A 20,669-nucleotide genomic window follows, 5' to 3' on the forward strand; every position below is an offset into this window, starting at 1 on the left:
AATGAATATTAATATCTAATTAATAGGATGTATAAATATTTCAATATACTTGTAAATATTTATATTTCATACACGCCATTAAATAAATTCACTACAATAAAGTATTTGATTCATTTTAGCAATTGTTTTATTTATATTGAACAATATTTTTCTTCGTATATTCATTAGATCCAATCAAACTATCTCTATTATTTTGATACAAATTATATTGCAATATGCATTATATATTATTTATTTCATTATAATGTATAAGATGGTCAGATAACCGAAGATTGTCTGCCACGTAAAAATTGCGGATTATGAGTTGTGCCTATATATTTAAACTCATATTTATTATCGAAAATATTTACGTTTAGGAGGTGTACATTCAAATATCTTAATTATATAAAAGAATCGCTTAACCATACGCGCACACATGCGCACATGCACGTAAATAGTTTTGTGATTTGAAAATGATATGTTGTATGATTGAACAGTGCATTTATATTCTTATCAATAAAATAAGCGATAAGATCTTGTAGAGCTTTTTAAGACGATGATTTTGAACGGACATAATTTATTATCAAAACATGCTTATTACTAATAATTGATAATCGATGTGTTTTAAAAAAATCATCACTCTACAATAATGTGCTTAAACAATATTTGGCCAATACACGTATATGGATTAATGTGTGTCATTGTATTACTTTCCATTGGTATATTTTTGTCTTGTAAACAGTTTAGTAAGGTTTGAAATTTCTAGCACTTGCATTTATTTATGCAGATTACATGCACGGAACAAAACACAATATTACTATTTATTTATTTTATCATTCATTTTTTAATGAACCTTTTTTTAATGTGTTACAATATTTTTGCCGTTTCCCATTTTATGATTAATTTACAATTATTACTCGTTTATTGACATAAAAGAGGTAGAAATTGGTGTAATATTAAGATTATTATAACGTAGTGCAGATATAATATAAATAATTATTAATACAATTAATAAATGAATGCATTTTTATATAGTATTGGCAGACCATTATACAGTAACTATATAGTAATTAGACAGCAACTACCGATTATCTATTGTTTTTTTTTTTTTTTTTTTTTCATTAATTTCATATACATTCAAATAGATTATTGTTTCAGTAGAGAAATTTATTATTTTTTTTTTTTTTTTTAATTGCCAAGTCTTACAACTCTCTAATTAATTACTGATCGAACATTTTAACAATTCAATTTACCTTTATTATTATTACGTTATTACTTACCACGTAATTCATTGCTTTTTGAAACGAGAAATTCTGTTGCGCTAATTCAAGTGCTTATCTTAAAAAAATTTAATGTAATAAGTGCCCGAACATGTATTTATTCATTTTTTTTAGGAAAGTCTTGGAGGAAACTCACGAACCGCTATGCTGGGGACGATTTCTCCAGCAAATGTACATTTGGAAGAAACTTTGGCGACTCTTCGATATGCATATCAGGCTCGAGCTATCGTTAATCGAATTCGAATCAATGAAAATCCTAATGATAGATTGATACGGTATGTATCATAGTTCTTACAAAAGATATTTTAAATTTAATCTTAAAACAAAAAATTAATAAGGAAAATGTTATTATTATTGAAAATTAAATATTTGCCACCAATCTAAATTAAATATTCAGTTTATTGGAAGTATTATGAAGTAGTATGTACCTAAATCTTAAATTATGATGAAATATGGTGTTTGGATAATGATAATATATTAATATCCATTATTTCAAGAATATTAATCACGAATATTACAAATTAAGCTTCTTAAAAAAAAAAAAAAAAAAAAAAAAGTTTATACAAATTTTAAACAACATAAAATACTAATAAAGACCAATGAATACGTAATTTTTTAATTTAGTGTATAAAAAAAATGGTATTAATTAAATTTTGTAATTTAGAATAATTGTAAAATTGTAATGTAAATTCTTATATTTTAACGTTAAATTTCATGAACTTTAAAGTTCACTTAACAAATTAATTATAATATTTATAGCAATTTTAATTAAACATAAGTCTTATAGGACTTTGTCAAATGTTTGTGTAATTACATTAGATTTCGGCATAACCTACGTAAATAAATCTAAATTATGCTATTATATTTTATAAAAATTCTTCAGATTAAAACGATTTATTGTTTTATTGGTATAATTATTATTAAGCGCGTGGAGTAATTTAAAATGAAAAATCTAGTTGATACATATAGCAACTATTTTTTGTTGACTTAACTATATGAATTCATACGTATATATGAATCGTAGAATTTAAATTACTGCAGAAATAATTAATAAAATGTTTAGTGATTATTTATTTAATGGATTGAACTAATTTTGTTTCACGACATATATTTTACCATATAATGGTGTGTAGAAATTGTATTATTGATTTGAGATATTAATAAAGCAGTAAAGGTAACCTCAATAAACCCTTTAAAATTTTATAATTTTAGGTTAAAATATTATTATTTATTTATTTATTAATTTATTTTTCTGGCGTGCTTTTCCATTTTTTTTTTTTTTTTTTTTTTTTTTTTTTTTTTGTTATTCCTATTATCTTATAGGAAAAATAATAATTAACAATAAGCATATGTATAATCGAGATAACGATTGTTTTTAATTGTTTCATTTTATTGTGCACATTAAACAAATCATTAAATTCTCTTGTAAATTTAAAGTATTATAATCGATTATGAATTGTTAGCGGTAAATTAAATGTAGATAATTTTTTTTCTCATATTTATTATATCTTACGTTAAATATTTATCAAATAAAAATATATTAATAATAATGTAAGTGACTTTCATTTTTTATTAATTCACGCTTTGTTTATTGAGTAAAAATAATTTTTTATGAGTTACAGTGTAATGTAACATGATAATTTAATATGATTTTTATATTAATTACCCACGTTTTGGGATAATATTGCCGAGTGGTATATCATTAATTATTAAATATAATTTGAAAGGCATAAATTTATCAGCCAATAATAAGACCAGTATACACGTTAACAAAAAAGAAACAATTTTATGTTGTAAAGTAAAGCTTTGATATTTTTAAATAGACAATTGAAGGCGGAAGTTCAGCGATTAAAGAGCATGAGAGATGGATACGAGAAGCAATTAGGATTGACTCCTCGGAAATTACTTGACACTATTGAATCATCATCCGAGAGCTCGGAAGAAGCTGTAAATAAACAGCGAGAAATCGATCGTTTGAAATATCAATTGAAAAAAATGGAAGAGCAGCTTTTTGTTAGCCAAAAGTGAGTAGACGATTCGTGATTTATCAGTACTGTCTTTTTCAAATTATTAATGCCTTATGGATTGACAAATTAAAAGATTTTCGTATTGCCTGAAGAAATGTATATTATATAAGACCAAATGTAATGTGCAGGATCTAATCGAAATGATAATTTACACGGATCAGATAAAATTCTTTTTATTTTACAGAGTGAAATTTAAAAAGACAATTTTTGTTTTCTCTATATTGAGACAGTAAAAGGTAATGATTATGTTAATGAAGTTTATTCTATAAATCACTCCAAACTTTCTCTTATTATTTGTGTAATATTGGAATTCGCTTTTCGCTAGAGATCCTCGAATAATGTTTAATTCAATAACTTATTCATAATGTTAACGATTGAAATTGAAATTAACATTGGAATGTTAATTTTTTCCACGATTCTTACCCCCCCCCCCACTAAACTAATAATAATAACAACAATCAAAACAACGAAATCGACAATAATGATAATAATGACGATAACAATAATGACGACAATAACAATAATAATAACAATAGTAATACATTCGTTATTACCGCATTATTTTCAACGTGTCACCAATTAATATTTCACCTACAATTAATTCCCTTATGCATGCCTTTAGTTCCTTATGAGTGAAAAGTATTACCGTGACTTTATGTGTACACGTAAAGAGGATGGATGAATCGGAGGTCCCTAGCTTACTAAGGATAATAGACGCTTCAATACAGTTGCAATAATGCAATAAGGATTAACCGATTGGTGGTTCGGTTGGACCGCTCATTATTCTAATCGACGCACTACCTTAACACACTTGTAGATCCTGGGAGGAGAAACTTCGCGAGGCCAAAGAGAAGAAAAACAGCGAGCTAACGCATCTCCGTCGATGCGGTATTGCCATTGAGCTGGACTTTCAGGAAAACGCTAAGCAGCCGTTTCTCGTCAATCTCGCTGCCGATCCCATGTTATCCGGTACGCTCTTGTATCTCATTCCTCCAGGTCGCGTACGCGTGGGTCGAGGCTCGACGTACGGCACGCCTGCCAAGAAAGTCGACATCGTGCTAGAGGGTCCACTCATGAAGACGCTGCACTGGTTAGTGAGAGGATAGATAGCGACTGGAGGCAAAATCATTTGCATGGTTCTTGTTTTTGTTTGTTTGCATTCGACGTTGAAAATTTGCTTCGATCGGAGGAGGCTCGTAAAGTTTGAAGAGGACGGGTGAAGGATGGACAGAAATGGTTTTCACTCGAATGGTTTTCATTCAAATGGTATTTTGCTTCATCGTAGCCTAGTTGGAAGCTCGTATTTTACTTTCCTGGTGTATTAATTCACATACTTTGAAGCTGTTTGCGATAGACCGAAGCTATGACAAAGCATTTATGTCCATTTATGTTCAATAACTTTATTATTAATGGATGGATACGTTCACAGGCTGAGCGGCCAGTATTTATTGTATATATTGAAGTAATGGTAACGAATGTCAATAAAGCTTTGTGAAATAATAAACGCTCAATGGCTAGAAATTAAAATAAAATAATTTATAAATCGGGTAACGATCACTTGGTCGATGATAAAAAATTTGTTTAATTCGATTATTAATTTATACTACGAGTTGATTTTATTTTGTTTTTGTTTTGTTTTTGTTTACATAATTCCAACGAAATAATAATCTGTCGAGACATTACTATCAAATTGCAATGAATGAGCTTTAATTATAATAATACCATTATAGAAATTAGGCAAAACCTTTTTTATTCCAATATCAATATGTAATGGATATTTTTATTCACTTGAAAGCTTCATACGGTGCTTATTGCGCAGCTACTAACTTATTATACTATTATTAATTTTTATCATCCTCACTTTGGCGCGCCAAATGCTTGCTCCTATATTTTTATTTTACTCGATATAGATATCATCATTTTGCATGCAGTATATGAGTTTTCACCATTTTCAGCATCATTTTGGAGACAAAATGCAAGATTAAAAATGTATTTGCACGTTCGATTTTATCACCAAAAAATATGCTCACTATTAATAAATATTTGATAATTTCCTCTAATATTGTATAAATATTTATAATATATGGATAATATTTATTTCTTCTCTTCAACTATCTGCTATCAATGAGCATTTACAATGGCATGCGCAATTAAGTAATTATATCCTGGGATTAAAAGCATACACTCAATATATTTGCAAAAGTCTTTATTTTTTGGTAAAATAATAATATTGATCTATTAATGATTTTAGTGCTTTGAATGTAATTTACAGTGGCATTCACTTTCATTCACTTGTAATTAATTTTAAGAATGATGTATGTGCTTGCATTTGTTAATATTTAAATATGTATAAGAATTTTTTACTGATGTATATTTAACTTACTAGCGCCATCGAAAATAATCATGGAAAATTAACATTCTATCCTGAAAAAGATGGAGAAAATTTTGTGAATGGAGAGGTAATGTAATCATCATCTTTCTCTTATTTTCTATCTTCGCGTGTTTATTATATCGATATATATATATATATATATATATATATATATATATATGACAATTTACTATTTATTTTAAATCATATCGATTATTTCACGGAATAGCTGACACGTGGAAAAGTTCAATTGAAACATGGTGATCGATTAGTTATTGGTGGAAATCATTATTTCAAAGTTTGCAATCCATTAGATGAGCAAGATGGTATACAAATGTCCGTTCAGCCAATAGATTTCGATTTTGCTCACCAAGAAGTGCTCCGCATTCAAGAAGAAAAGTATGTATTTTTATGTTGTCGTTATTAACGAAACAATTGACATCTCTGGAGTGTTATAATGATGCTTTGTATTATAGGTTACGAGCTGAACTTGAGGAGTCGAAACAAAAGGCTATGAAAGAGCTTGAGAACGCGAAACGGGAAGTGGAAATGCAATTGGATTTTCAAAAATCAGCTTACGAAGATGAAATTAAACAATTGGGTTGTAGTCTGGAAGAACAAAAATCAGCATTAGAAGAGATGAACCGTAAGAAAAAAGAGCTCGAACGCGAAAAAGAACTGCTTGCGAGTGAAATTGAAACTAACAACAAGATAAGAAGATTAGAAATCGAGGACTCTGAAATAAGTATTTCGACGTATAAATCGAATTTCCTTCAGGAACTCGAAGAAATATTGAACGAAACTACCGCCGATGTACAAACTGCGCTGACCGTCAAAACGAGCATTGATGCAATGAAAACTGGCGGAGTTAGTCTCCACGAAATACAGTTATTAGTTAGAGAAGCGACTGGACGGTGTAGAGAAGTTGGTGTTAATTATGTAAGTGTTTATTTCAATTTAATTTCCATGTAGTTAATGACTTTAATCAAATCCTAATGTGTAAATTAATCGTAGGAATTTCATCAGCAACAAATAGTGGTCGATAAAGGCTTGCAACCGGTAATTCGGGTCAGAGACAAAGATAACATGGTTGAAAGCCTTTGGCAACCTATACGCTTCCTAGATTGGATTCATCAGCTACGAGATCACGAGCTAGAGCATTCGATAAAAGAACTTCAAGATTCCGATGACAAATGGGAGCCATTCGAAGAAAGCGATATTGTACAGGACTCCTTATACTGCAGTCGAATATCAGTTAATATGACACCCGTTAAGAGACAGTTGAATGAAAGCTTGAGCCAATTTTCCGTCGATGCGTCCTTCCTCGACAGTTCTACGGTCGATTGCACGTCCGAGTCAATAGTGCAAAAACGTCGCGATGACATTCATCAGTGCTTAATTCAAATGGAACTTGCATCGAAGACGTTGAAGGGACTCTGCCATCAGTACGAGTCCAGAGAAATAAGCGGCAAGGTCACTCAGGCCTTGGACAAAGTTCATATTATCTTGCAGCATCTTAAAACAATTTTGGAGGTCAAAGCTGTACCAATGGGCAGTGTCGATAATCAGATATCTATTGTTAGCAATGTGAATAACACTATGATCGATAAGGCCGAAGCCGATAAGTCTGGCCAATCCTTAGACATACTGAAGAAATATTGCTACAAAAGCGTTGCATCGCCAGCGAAATCTAATCTTCGTAGTGCATGTCCTTATTTTACTAACGACAATGCGTCTAGGTCTGTCAAATTTAACATTAACTAATGTTGAGTAAAGCGACAGATGCAAATGTATAGAATACGAGACAGTTGTTTGATAGTTTGGAGCAAAAGTTAACGATTTAGACAGTCGTAGGATGTACAGAAAGAAAGTAACGATGCATTAATTTGGATATAATAATGACTAGATGAAACATATTCTTTTAATTTTAATGGAGAATAATGTTAAAAAAGGAGAAATATTACATTAGACTTAAATATTAAGTTTTTTATTTTATTTTGTACGTTATATAGTTCACTTAATAATAATAATATAAATACTACAATTTTTGTAATACAATCTTGAGAAATTCCGTATTTTATTTATCATTAACTTGTAGAAGTATGCTTTTACTGAAATGATAATAAAGCAATAATAATGAAAAAATAAAAAATAAAAAAAAATAAAAAAAAAAATAAATAAATAAATAAAAAGTAGCGTTGCAAAGATAATTTAAGTAATGACTTAATGTTCTGACTGAATACGTAAGAGTATTTTTTATGTATAATTTTTTAATAAACGTTTATTTATTATAAAAACAAACGTAATCTCTACTTTATGTTTCTTTTCTTTTTTCTTCTTAAAAAACTGACTTTACATATTCTTAACTGTCAATATCAATTTTGAATACTTACAAGTCATAATATTATAATATTTAAATTAACGTAAATCGCATCTTATATATCGTAAATTTTTTTTTATTCATATTTCATTAATATTACAATAGTATTTTATTTTATCATAATAATAATTCTAGCAGAATATCACGCAGTATAAAGTAGATTCAATCGAAATAATCTTCTATATCAATGTCTGGATTTAAGAAATCTTCACCATATGCACTTAAGTCTAATTGATTCAGTATTAAGTTTTCACACACTTCCTCCAAGTCCGTTTCACCAATGAGAACCGCGCCTTGCATTTTTCCATTTTTAAGAATTAATTTGACATACTCGCGTCCTTTTGTTACTCTCAGTAAGATTTCGTATTCGTTATCTAATTTCTGTCCATTGAATAAACCGAGCAATATAACTTTGTAGCCGAAAAATTTTGTAACGTGTGTAAAGAGTTCGAAGCAAAAATCTTGAAAAAAGTCTTCTCCCTTGAACATGGAAACCATGGCTTTCGCGGCGTAACGACCCATTTGAAAAGCTTGCGTCCAAAGTCTCATTTGAAACCAATGGAAAGCAATTTCCCATCCCACCGTACATACGTCACCAGCCGCATAAATATTTTTCTCAGAAGTTTCCATGTTCGAATCAACAACGTAGCCACCGTCCTTGGCTCTTTTCACGGACTCCAGTCCTGGTATATTACTGTTTGGTGTTACTCCAGTTGCCGAAACAATAAAATCACATCCAATGATTTTTCCATTACTCAGCTGGGCATAAATTGGCCATTTTTCTCTATCATTATCCGAGGGTATTTCCGAAGGATCGATTAACTTGAGTACTTCGCACTCATACTCGACTTGCACAGAAGTTTGTTCGAATCTACTGACATTAACATTAAGCTCAATATTATTACGCCAATCTGGACCAAGTGCCGATCCTCCTACTTTTGATTCGTCCTTCGATACTGTATATTTAATTCGTTTGGTAATTTGATTATTAACATCTAAATTAGTTTTCGACAGTTTTTCTTGAAAAAATTCTGCTGCACCAGGATCAACGAATGTTGCCGATATATGTTTATCTTTAATTACCCAGACGATATCGACGCCATTTATTTCATGAACCAGTTCAATCGCTATTCCCCCATTTCCAATAACGATAATTTTTTTTGCCGATCTTAATTTTTCCAAGAAATTCTCCAACGATTCGGTATCCCGAATTCCTATAATCTTGCTATTATCAAAAATTAATTTCGACCGCGCCCCCGTGCAAATACATAATTTTTTATAAATTATAACTTTTCCTTTTTCCGTAATGACACTATTCTTCTTCTTCTCGACTCTTACCACAACATCTTTGATAACAGTTACTGTTGGATGGGTGCTATTTAACGACTCTGTTACGCACTCTTCTACATCAAATTGAGTTAATGTCTGTCCAAATGGCAGAACGTTGGTTATAGATTTAATCAATGGACTTGCCGTTATTAGGATTACGCTTTCTTTGGGCGCAAGAAATGCAATGCTTTCTGCGCAAGATACTCCGGAAATGCCTCCGCCTATTATAACAAAAGTCGCTTCCATATTATTCATTTTGCATTCTTTTGTACATTTTTAAAAATATATATACAGCTTCTAGTGATCGTGGGTGCATTTAACATCTGGTTTATACCATTCTGTGTAATCGTACTTTATGAAAGGAGGATCAAAACTTATGGTTCCATAATTTTTAGCATTGTATATAGCACAAAGAAGCTGTTTATGCTGCATCTGACAGAGTCCAGTTTTTCTAAAATGTAAAAGCATATGAACGATTACATCTTTATAACTAATATTTTATTAAATTTGCAATGTACTATACTTAAGAAAATTATTCTCCAAGGTAAATTATTAAAAATAAGCACGCAACCAGAACCTTCGTTATTATCCTACTATTACAAAATTAATACATTTTAATGATAAATCACAATATTAGTATTATGTAGCAACTTACTGAAAACTGTCTTATGTTAAATGCGAGCTATTGTAAATTAATTTTACAATAATATTTTCAATAATAGCATTGCTTATATTATTGAATAAAATAGAAGCTAAACGGAATGACTTTTAATTAATCGTTTATACAATTTAGAGGTATAACGGACTTTTCATCTTATCAATTATTACATTATTAAAGTCATTCGATACTATATTTATAAAATTATTAAAAAATATTAACATTTTAACTGTTACATTATCATCGAGATTTAAATTAAAAATACTATTTATGAATATTACCCCATCTAAATCACCTCAATTTCACAATTTCTTTTATATTACAACTGCCAAAACATACTCGTAAAATAATTTAAAAAAAAAAAAAAAAAAAAAAAAAAAAAAAAAAAAAAAAAAAAAAATCAATTTTCTATAAATGAATTTGACCGTATTTTAATTCGCTCTACAACAAAAATGAAAATTTATTATTTTGCTTCCACTATCTGTTACTAAAAATTAGTATTCCAAAAATTAATGTTGCTTCTTACTCGTAACCGTACAGTTGACCATTTATAGGAGAAATAAATTGCTTAATTAACAAAATATTTCTATAATCTAATACTAAATATTCATCTCTACATATTGGGCAGGCGTTTGTTGTGGTGATAACTTGATTTCTCTAAAACAATGAAAATCAACTGTCAATATATCATAAAGCATTTTTCAAAATATAATGAGCAATATGTACTATGCATGTTTTCCTAGTTTTTTTAGGTTGAAAGTGACCCTTGAAATTCCTCCTATACATCAACCAAACTGGTTTGTCTCCGTACGTATGTTTGTATGCTAGAAATTATCATAAAAATTGTAATTAATCCAATGCAAGCAATAATGTTGAGCATTCGACATTACAATTAAGAAATTGACAATTGACAATTGACAATAATAAGAAGGCTGTACCATCGCTTTGAAGATATTTGATGCTAATTTCGACAGGAATTCTGAATGATCTATCCGAGCTTGGCTTAATTAAATGTTCCTTTCGGAACTCGAAGGAATTATCTTTTACTGCCTCTTGTAATTCTTGATGCGAAATGCAACTTTGCGAAATATCTCTCACTAGTGTAACCTAAAAATTTACTAGGATTATTTGTTATAAATAGATGGTAAGAAGATAACAAATAATTCCTTGTACCTTTTGCAATCCAACGCGTCTAGCACTTCTACATTGCTCTAAAGCAATCCGAATAAATGACATTTTATTATAAATAATAGCTTAAAGCACAAGATACAATTAACGTGGAAATTACGACGCAAGATTCGTAAGCACCGCTCGGCAGCCAATGTGCTGAGGTTAGAATTAGGTTAGCCGCCGGAAAATAGTCAACCTCCAGATGAGATTAAGATACGAATGGATGAATGTCTTCCTCGCGATGGATTGAAGGAAGACATGCGCTTCTAAAAATTGGTATAAAAATAGGCGAACAGGCAATGTAGATTTCCACGAGCAACGAGCACGAATAGAAAATGAAAGAAAAACCAATAATAATATAATTATAGTAATATATAGTAATATAAACCAACAGTAATATAATTATACCGGACGATCAATAAGCATTTGTATAAAAAAAAAAAATACATTCATTAGAATTCGAAATTTTATTCTTATAAAAATTATACGATTATAATAATTTGCGGTATTAGGTAATTAATGATATTAATTAGCATAATAAATAATTATTGACAATAGTTATTACATTAACATTTATTTAACGTTATTTTACAACAATTTTTCTTATCTAGACAATTAATGTTATCTGTAATAATAATAATAATAATAATAATAATAATAATAATAATAATAATAATAATAATTAGTCGGACATTGTTTGGTATTGAAAAAAATTTTATAATCCGTTTAGTGAAATTTTCGTTTCTATTATTTTCTACATCGACTACAGAATTCTTTGTCATGATAAATCATTAGTTTTTGAATTTCGGTATAAAACATACATAAACGAATGTTATATTACAGCGTAAATTAAAATTATGCAGACTATTCACAAGATGCACAACTTACTTTATTGAAAATTTCAAGAAATTTTCATTTCATAATAATGATGCGATTATGCTATTTAACGTGTGGGGCTATTTTTATATTTCCATAAGTGGTAAATAGTTTTTTTTTTCGTTCTTTTTTTTTTCTTTGTATAAGTATTCTAAAATTTAATACTCAGTATTTCGGATAAATATTATCGCTAATTGTTAACATGAAAAATGTCGAAACGTTGCTTGTTTCTCGGCTCGCCGAGCACGCGGAACCATTAACCTCAGCACGACAAACAACACGATAAATGACAGCGAATCAATTGCTTTGGACTTTTCTATTTATCCAAATGAATCGCCAATTTCCATGAGGCAACTTGTCTACGCGTTAACCTGCCGCATATGCTTAGAAGAATGATAAACTATACAATCGCGACCTATTCGTAACTTCAAATTCACTCCAAACTCTTAAAAAATATCTCACCGCCTCTTTAACAATTAATCCTGTAAAAAGTTGAGCCGCCAAAACTTTTGTGCAACAGCGGAGCAGCAGACCATCCATATCGCGTATCCCAATAATCAATTTTTTTAAATGTCGCGCGTAAGCTCGACACCTCTTCGTTTCCCGGTATCACCTCGCCAATTCCCATTACTTAATTCTTCCATCGCGGAGATTCGCGTACTGGGCCTCGTGTAATTGACCAATCGTTGAAAATAATAAAAATCACGTTGATTCATCATAAGCGATCGAGACAATTCACGGAATCGGATCGCCCAGCTCGTCACGCTGGTCCGCACACTTCAAAAAATCGCTTCGCTGATGAATAAATATTTAATTCACCGGCTGCACGATAAATATCCCCGACGTCGCGAAGCAGCTACGTGCGACCTCCACGCTTCTTTCCCTCACAACAATGCACAAGGCCGCTCGCGTGTCACCGTACTAGAATCGGCCAGCTTATTCTCCCCCTCGCCCGCACACTCCGCCGCCAGCCGCGACGATCGGGATCTTCCGCAATTCCGCTAAAAGTCCACCAAAAGTCAGCCGATGGAAAAAAGCAGCAGAACATCATCGTTAGCGCATCACGAATTTTCGCGCGCACCTGGCGTCCTCTGTGCTCACGGTCCTTGGGCCACCACCGCGAGATGTCGCGCCACACGCGAAGCTCATCGTCGGGGCGCGGCGCGCGCACTCCTTCCAATACTCTTTGTGCGCGCGTGCGCGTGTGCGTGTGCTTAATCAAGTAGTGGAGCAGCCGCAGCCAGAGTGAGAGAGCGAGCGAGCGAGCGAATGAGCGAATGACTGTGAGTGCGCGTGTGTGCGCGTGTGTGCGAACGAGCGCGGAACCAAGCGATGGTGTTGTACGGGACGGTCGGGCGAGGGGGGTGGGGGCGGGCGGAGGTGGCGGCGGTGGAGAAGGAGACGGCAGCAGCGGCGGCGGCGGCGCAGTGGTGGAAAGGTCGGTAAGTGGCCAGGGAACTGGCAGCGGTCGGCAGCAGGAGGAGGGCAGTGCCGAGGTAGACGAGGAAGCGAGCGTACGAGCGTCGCTGGGTGTTGCGTAGGTGCTTCGGCGACGAGACCGCGAGCACGATAAAAGGACACAGAGTGCGCGCGCGCGCGCGCTTACGAGAGTCAGTGGTTAATCCCTGAGCGATCCTGCCGAGGATGCTCGCGTAGGCCGGCGAGTCACCGCCACCGCCACCGCCACCGCCGCGTTCGCCGTTCCATGCTGGGCTTCGGCCTCGGCGCCCCCATTACCACCGAGTGCCCGAGGAGCGGCTCCGGGCTCAAATTCAGCCCTGGCTACATGTGAGAGTGTCGCCGCGAGCTGTGCGCCGGTGGAGACGCGCGCTGCTGCCACGGGCATCGCGACCTGGACGGACGATTGCCGGCCCCGCGCAACCATGAGCTGGGGAACGGAGCTCTGGGTGAGTAGCCTGACGATCTCCGTCTCTACGGCAGCGCTGCGGCTTTCAAAGAGAGCACCCCGTCCGAGCACTCGCCTCCTCCTCCTCCTCCTCCTCCTCTTCCTCCTCCTCCAACACAACCTTCTCCACCTCCTCGTCGCCGGAGGGCGCGGACGAGGCGTGCGTATGCGTGTGCACGGATATTCGCACGATCGCGAACGAACGCGGGATGCCGTGTGCATGCGCGACAGAGAGATAGAGAGATATATGGAGAAAAAAATAAAGAGAGAGAGAGAGAGAGAGAGAGAGAGAGAGAGAGAGACCGAGAGACTGAGTGACTGAGAGAGTGAGAGCGTAAGTGAGTGAGTGAGTGAATAAGCATCGTGCGGTGGGGGCAGCGGGGCAACGGCGGCGTAAGGGAGGGTTACAGCGAGAAGAAGTGGCGAGAGAGTGAGTGAAGGAACGAGTGTGTGATTGCATGGCGGGTGGCGGGGGAGGGAGCAGAGCGCTTGACATTTTCTTCCGTCTGGCGCTGCCATTCTTACCTACGCTCTAGGTTTATCGGAGGAGAGGCCTGTGCTCGGTGTAGTTGGTACGAAGCTGAGGAGCTCGAGCGTTATGTACCCGCGTCTTCTTGGTGCGCGCGCGCGCGCACGCGAGCGAACGAGCAAACGCGGCGGTTATGCGAGAGTCGCTCCTTTCGTCCTCCTTCTCTTCCTCACGCGTACGTCTCTCGCAGGATACGTCGGCGCCCGGCTATTTCTTTCTCGTCTCCTTCTTCAATTCCTGCCTCTTCAGCTTCTTCTTCTGTTTTTTCTCTCGCTCGCGCCTCCCGTCACCTCTTGCCAGGCCTCGCCTCGTCTCGCCTCGCCTCGCCTCACGTCACCTCACCTCACCTCACCTCACCTCACCTCACCTCACCTCACCTCACCTCACCTCACCTCACCACGTCGTGCCTTGCCTCGCCTCACCTCGTCTCGCCTCACCTCCTCCCGTCTCGTCTCGTCTCGTCTCGTCTCGTCTCGTCTCGTCTCGTCCCGTCTACTCGTCGGACTTCACCTCGTGCCTCGCCTCACCGGCCGAACGAATTTTTCACGCATAAGATGCTCGCGTGTACTCCGGGGGCTCGCGCCATCGCCACGTTGGATCTCGTTCTGGAATTCCGTGGCTGAGCCAACAACGGGGGGCAGTGATGCAGGTGCACCGGTCGATCCCCGGTGGCTTATTGATCTCGAATCCCCCCACCGTTAAACTCTGCTCGTCCTCGTCCACCCCGTTCTTAGCCCCACGTAAGCGCTCGACGTCCTCCAGCTGACTCGCGCTCGTTCGAGCTTCCATCAGCCGGGTCGAGCACAACCACCCGGGAATCTCGTGCTCTCGTCCATGATGCTACGGCTGATAAAATTGGAGACGTAACTGGCATAGGAGACATTCGGGACTAATGTTATTTGATTTATAAATTGGAAACGTCCCGAGCGAGCGCCGTCTGCTTCGCCGTCTGTCGCTTTTCAATTGTGCGAGAAGAGAATTAGCGCTGAGGCTGGTAGAAAAAGGGGTCAGGATCCGCGTCCGAAAAACCAGTTCGCGAATCCGGCGCACGCGCGCACCTCCGCGCTTCTTTTCTGTCTTCCGCTCGGGGCCACCAGCCTCTCCCGCCCGTCCCTTACGATCCGACCCCGCGTCCCACTAGCCAACGCGGGCCGCGACTCGTCGCCCCTCTCGCCCTGGATTTTTCGCGGGCGGCCACAGCCTTCCAGGCCTCATGCCCTTTTCTGCCTCATGTCTCACCTCGCTCCCCCCCCCCCGGCCCCTCACGCCCTCGTCCCAAACAACAACGCTCCTTTCGCTCAGCCTGCCATTCGTCGTGAGACACAGCGAGTTACGGTGCTCGAGATCGTGCGCGTCCCGCTCGCCACCGTGGCGGCATTAACGACCAACCCGGGGACGGACGACATGGGCCAGCCCCTCGGAAGACAAGAAGCGCCACCGCTTCTTTCGACTTTCGTTCGAGGGGGAGCGATCGAGCCTCGGCTAACCACCTACAACGGCGACAGCTCCGGCCCCTCTTTAAACAGTTGCTCCCTTCCCCCCATATCTTACTCACTCACTCGCACACGCACACACGCACACGCACGCACGCACGCACACGTTCCTTCCGATTTTTCTTAGGTCTTTTTCCTTGCCGGCGGCTCCCCTTGCGTGGGCGCTACTGCGTCACTGCCTTGTTGCACCCAACCGCGAATCTTTTCCAATTGAACGGAAGGAAAGAGGGATTTGCGAATTCGGCACCTGTCGCTATCGATATCGTGGGACTCGGGATCACTAGGGATCAGCCACCGAACCGTACAATCGAGTCGCAGTGCCGCCATCGCGAGCGACTCCCTGGCGATCGTTTATACCGCTTTCAGCATTAAAAGGGCCCATTACTTTGATAAAGCTTGCGCGATCAATGATCGCTACCCAACAGCATACGGCAAAACCCTGATGAAATGTTTGCAATCAGCCCACTCAGACAACTGTTCTGCATTCTTTCCTCCTCTCCATTTTTTTGTTGTTGTTGTTTTTTGTTTGTTTTGTTTGACGAGACACTTCGTCTTCAGCAATTTCCAGGACATTTAGCAATGACTCGTTAGCTATTATTATGCTCTGTTTGCCTCCAGTCCACTACTAACTACTCTTCGTATACACCAGACTTTCGTATAATAAATAAAGCGGAAGAGGCCGAGAGTAGCATTGGCATTGAAGAAGAAGAGGAGAGACCAAAGCAAAATGACAATATCGGTCAACAGGCACACGCACACACGTACACTCACTTTTATAAATACACGCGAATTCGCGATGTATTTTAATTTTACTGAATTTTATGAAGAATATGAATTTAAGCATCCAGTTGGTGATTATGGTGTTGATTATCGCTTATCGATGAGCATATCGATGGCTCTGAAAAAATCACTAAATTTTATGGACTTTACGAAAACCTTATTTCTCCAATTCCATCATTCCCCCGCCCAAACTAATCGCTTGACTTTCTTCTTCTACCTCTTCTTCCTAGCACGTTCGAAAGCTCTCGGCTAACTCCCAGAATTAATCGGACCAGCGATAACGTAGACTCATCGAAAGTGTTGCCGTTACGGCGTTAGGTACTTAACGCTGAGCAGACATTAAAATAGTCTTGGTTGGTTTAAATAATAAAAAGAGATGCGATTGATCGGGGTTGGGTGGGGGGAGTAGGAGCGACGACGGAAGCTCGCGATCCGCGGATAATGTCGGTGCTCGCAGGGAGTGATACGTAACTCGAACGTCGCACACCTGTTACGGAGGGGGGGGGGGAGGAGGAGGAAAGAGACGGAGCCGATATCGGTGCCGGTGACAGTGCCACGGTCGTTAAAGTGCCTGGACCAAGGAGAGAGCGAGGAGGTGCACTATTATCGCTTCCTTTGTTCAATTATCTTTGATCTATTTTTCGGCGGCCCTTGACCTCCGCATTCCTCGATTAACGGATCAGCCCGAGTCGACGTTCCCAACGGTGGCTTCCCGTCGTCGACGCGTCACTCGCTTCATTCCCAAGGACGCGCAATTTCTCGCTGACGACAATACGACCTTCCAACCGGTTGATCGATCGGTACCCGAGACGTTCTCGCATTCGCGGCCCCAAAAGTTCCTCGCCACCGCTTACCACCGTCCAGCTGTACTTTCACATACCGTCCGAACCATAATGTCTCCTTGCAACTTGTCGATGACTTTGTTCGTTCAGCCCTTTGACCTCGTCGACTTTCAAAAATCGTTCACCTTCGCTGACGATCGGATCGCACCGTCTCGTCCTTTCAAATTTCTAGCCCCCTAGTTGCGCTTCTTCACCACCTCGCACACTCGCATTATCGACTTTTAAACTCTGACGATGTAGTAATAATATCAGCGGTAGTAGTAGTGGTAGTAACAGTAACAGTAACAGTAACAGTAATAGCAGTTGTAGTAGCAGTAGCAATAGCAGCAACATCAACGACAAAATTAACCGTTAATAGAGTGCCGTAGAGGAGAATTTGTTATTGCCGTGCGAAAGAAACGCTCGACCGAACAATGTTCTTCCAGCCGGAATAGAATCGATTAGTGGAAACCGATGCCTCGACTACTCAATAATTCGCTTGGATTTTAATTTGGACGTGCATCGTCTACTCGCATAGGCATTAGAGGGGAGGAGGGGGTCGATTGGGAGAGATGCGAGGCTCGCCGCACACGAGGAATTTAAGCAAAATAAAGCGCACTCGCCGATAATCGTAATGTTCAGTCGGCTCACGTGCTCCCATGAATTGTACCAGCTTCGCTACTGCCTAACAAACACATTGTGCCGCTAATGTCGAACGAGCTCGTAAAGGACTCGCGGTCCTACTGCCGGCCACTTGCGACCTACGACGTACACAGCGAAATTTCAATTCCCAACACGTACGAGCCTCGCAATGTACCACTGTTCGCCATAAATAATTCATTCTCACATACCGGCCCGTCCTTTTTACCTACACAGTCGTTGTAAGCCCAGGCTCTTCAGTAACTTTATAAAGTCCTTGGGCCGGCTGTATCTCAACCTCGTCTTACGGTCGACAAATTTTTCTCCCCGTCCTTGAATGTTTCCGAGACCGCGGCATCGGGACCGCGATCGCGCTCCTTTACCAAAGTCGGCTGCCGACCGGCCTTCGACCGTACTAAGCGCATTAACGAATTCTTCAAGAAAAGCGATTTTTTGAGGTACGTGAGGTAGGTGAGTTGTGCGGCGCGGGACGTGATTGGGGGGTGAGGAGGAGGATGGTTAGATTTGAGGGGGGGGGGTGAGAGCAAATTACTTTCGTCATAGTCGATCAACATGCTCCAATCGCATATTCGATCGCACGTTTTCATTTAAGTCGGCTGCTGCGAAAATGCCACCGCCAATGCCGCCATTTTGATACGCAAACCTCGTACGACGAGCCCCGTGCGTCGGCTCTGGAGCGCGCTAAACCTGGCCGTTCGCAACTAGACTCCGGGAGAGGGTCGGTCGAGGGTGTGTGTATGTGTGTGAGAGAGAGAGAGAGAGGGGGGGGGAGGAAGGAGAAAAGAGCGTTTGACCCATCCTAATATTTACCGGCCACTTGTGCGCATCCTTGCTGATAATTGCGTTGTGGACATAATCGGGGGTGGATGGGGAGTTGGGGTGGGGGCAGGCGGGCATTATCGTGTTGGCTCGTGTCCTCGGGAGTGTAGCGCCGATGCGTCGCTCCAGCGTACTCAGCCTCGAAATATTCGGGCCGAAACAACCGGATTGCCTTACTTCTTTTATTTTGTTCTCGCTGATGCCGAGCACCGATTCCTGGCCTCCCACACCACTTTGCCTCTCAAGGTGACCAAGACGCGCGCGCGCCTCATTTCGTGCGTCATTACGAGCATCGAGAAAGTACGCGATGCGATTTTATTGGGTGGTCCAGGCCCGAAAAATTCACTAGCATAGCGATCACGGTAGCGGGGACTTGACGTGCCGGAAATTTTTATTACACGCGAGTCATACCGTTTTATGCAAATGTCTATGTGTCTGGTTAAAATTTGCAATAATGACAGAGTACGAATGCCGACGGTTTTAAGCCGTATTTTCGATCTCTCACGCTTACGATTATATATATTTTTATTTTTTTTATTTTTTCTGATATTTTTGCCCCCCCCCCCACAATCACCCATCCCCTCACCATCCAACGCTCTCCCTAAACATCTATCCTTTTTCTTTAACCTTTTTTTTCTTGAATCTTTTCTGTTGAAAATTTATCATAGCATTCCTCGTGTCCGTATGTAAATAAGTTCGAACTATTTTTGACGAAGAATCAGATGTAGTAAGGCCATTATTTTTATTTAATAAGCCAAAAGTGTAAGAGATTAAATATTTGCAAAGGTGTTTCATTGTTTGTTAGAACTTTTATTATAATACACGGTAACTTCACAAAATAAATATTATATATATATATATATATATATTTGGTATAAATCTGAAAAAGAAATGTAAACATCGACGATGAAATTGCATAAATAATTAAAATTCTTATTATCTGAAATATCTTTAACTGTCATTTCACCGGTTGGGACACGTTCTATTGTACGCGCAGGTTTGGAGAAGAAAATTGAAATTCAGTTTCATACAATTAAAATAATAAAATGCATGGTAGACGATCGAAAGAAAAACATTATAAACAATTAATTTGGTATGTAGAAAAAGTAAAGGGAATCCCGCGCTCGAAGTCTCGTGTTCATATTTATCTTTTAAGTTGAAGCAAATAAAAAAGAGATGCTCACTAAAAAGACAAAAACTCTTAAACGAAAAACAAGAAGTTCTCATGCAACATCCGTACTATTGGTTGACTTTCTCTCCAAGTGTCCTATCTTTATTTCTAGTGTACTCATCCGTGTGTGAAGACGCACGCATCCACACGCAAACAGAGAGAGGGGGGGGTAGGTTTATTTGGTATTGTAAAATATCAGATTCAGTCGGTTGATACGTACACGAGTTGCGTTCGAATCCTTCGTTACGGCTATCGATTAGATTTCGATTCCCGACCTGACCGAAAAGTCTTTACTAGTAGAAGAGAGAGAGAGAGAGAGAGAGAGAGAGAGAGAGAGAGAGAGACCACGAGGCCGAGCTTCCGCCAGACACGGCCTCCTCTCTATCTCTCACGGGCCGTATTCCGTTACATTCCAACGCT

The 20,669-nt window shown here is 38.5% G+C and overlaps 4 protein-coding genes across 4 annotated transcripts in view; 2 read left to right on the forward strand and 2 right to left on the reverse strand.

The window, feature by feature from the left end:
- Window positions 1-7,627, forward strand: part of neb (kinesin family member nebbish) — a 30,317-nt gene extending 22,690 nt beyond the window's left edge. Inside the window, exons 6-12 of the mRNA XM_011495537.1 lie at window positions 1,374-1,534; window positions 3,083-3,283; window positions 4,104-4,376; window positions 5,673-5,745; window positions 5,887-6,056; window positions 6,134-6,596; window positions 6,672-7,627. Of these exons, the coding sequence (XP_011493839.1) occupies window positions 1,374-1,534; window positions 3,083-3,283; window positions 4,104-4,376; window positions 5,673-5,745; window positions 5,887-6,056; window positions 6,134-6,596; window positions 6,672-7,421 (2,091 nt within the window). The 3' untranslated portion in view covers window positions 7,422-7,627. The remainder of the gene's footprint in view (window positions 1-1,373; window positions 1,535-3,082; window positions 3,284-4,103; window positions 4,377-5,672; window positions 5,746-5,886; window positions 6,057-6,133; window positions 6,597-6,671) is intronic.
- Window positions 7,628-8,158: 531 nt separating this feature from the next.
- Pyroxd1 (pyridine nucleotide-disulfide oxidoreductase domain 1) lies at window positions 8,159-9,653 on the reverse strand. The gene has a single exon (XM_011507943.1). The coding sequence runs from the start codon at window positions 9,619-9,621 to the stop codon at window positions 8,200-8,202; it is 1,422 nt and encodes a 473-aa protein (XP_011506245.1). The 5' UTR covers window positions 9,622-9,653; the 3' UTR covers window positions 8,159-8,199.
- On the reverse strand, window positions 9,650-11,389 carry mRpS18B (mitochondrial ribosomal protein S18B). Its single transcript, XM_011507942.1, has 5 exons — window positions 11,198-11,389; window positions 10,963-11,131; window positions 10,751-10,848; window positions 10,551-10,681; window positions 9,650-9,817 (listed from the first exon to the last, which is right to left on the reverse strand). The coding sequence occupies exons 1-5, from the start codon at window positions 11,258-11,260 to the stop codon at window positions 9,664-9,666; spliced, it is 615 nt and encodes a 204-aa protein (XP_011506244.1). The 5' UTR covers window positions 11,261-11,389; the 3' UTR covers window positions 9,650-9,663.
- A 2,069-nt stretch (window positions 11,390-13,458) lies between these two features.
- The window catches only part of Cip4 (formin-binding protein 1-like Cip4), a 58,881-nt gene continuing 51,670 nt past the window's right edge, over window positions 13,459-20,669 (forward strand). Inside the window, exon 1 of the mRNA XM_011507944.1 lies at window positions 13,459-13,977. Within this exon, the coding sequence (XP_011506246.1) occupies window positions 13,954-13,977 (24 nt within the window). The 5' untranslated portion in view covers window positions 13,459-13,953. The remainder of the gene's footprint in view (window positions 13,978-20,669) is intronic.

This window comes from Ceratosolen solmsi, unplaced genomic scaffold (genome assembly GCF_000503995.2).
Source record: "Ceratosolen solmsi marchali unplaced genomic scaffold, CerSol_1.0 scaffold1, whole genome shotgun sequence".
In the NCBI taxonomy this organism is placed as follows: Eukaryota; Metazoa; Arthropoda; class Insecta; order Hymenoptera; family Agaonidae; genus Ceratosolen; species Ceratosolen solmsi.

Bases quoted from the DNA above. Each gene is read 5' to 3' on its own strand.
- mRpS18B (XM_011507942.1), bottom strand. From the start codon at position 11,260: ATGTCATTTATTCGGATTGCTTTAGAGCAATGTAGAAGTGCTAGACGC. The intron at 10,849-10,962 runs GTACAGCCTTCT...GATAATTTCTAG, and splicing joins CAAATATCTTCAAAGCGATG to CATACAAACATACGTACGGA. The intron at 9,818-10,550 runs GTAAGAAGCAAC...TTTACATTTTAG, and splicing joins GGTCAACTGTACGGTTACGA to AAAAACTGGACTCTGTCAGA.
- Pyroxd1 (XM_011507943.1), bottom strand. From the start codon at position 9,621: ATGAATAATATGGAAGCGACTTTTGTTATAATAGGCGGAGGCATTTCC.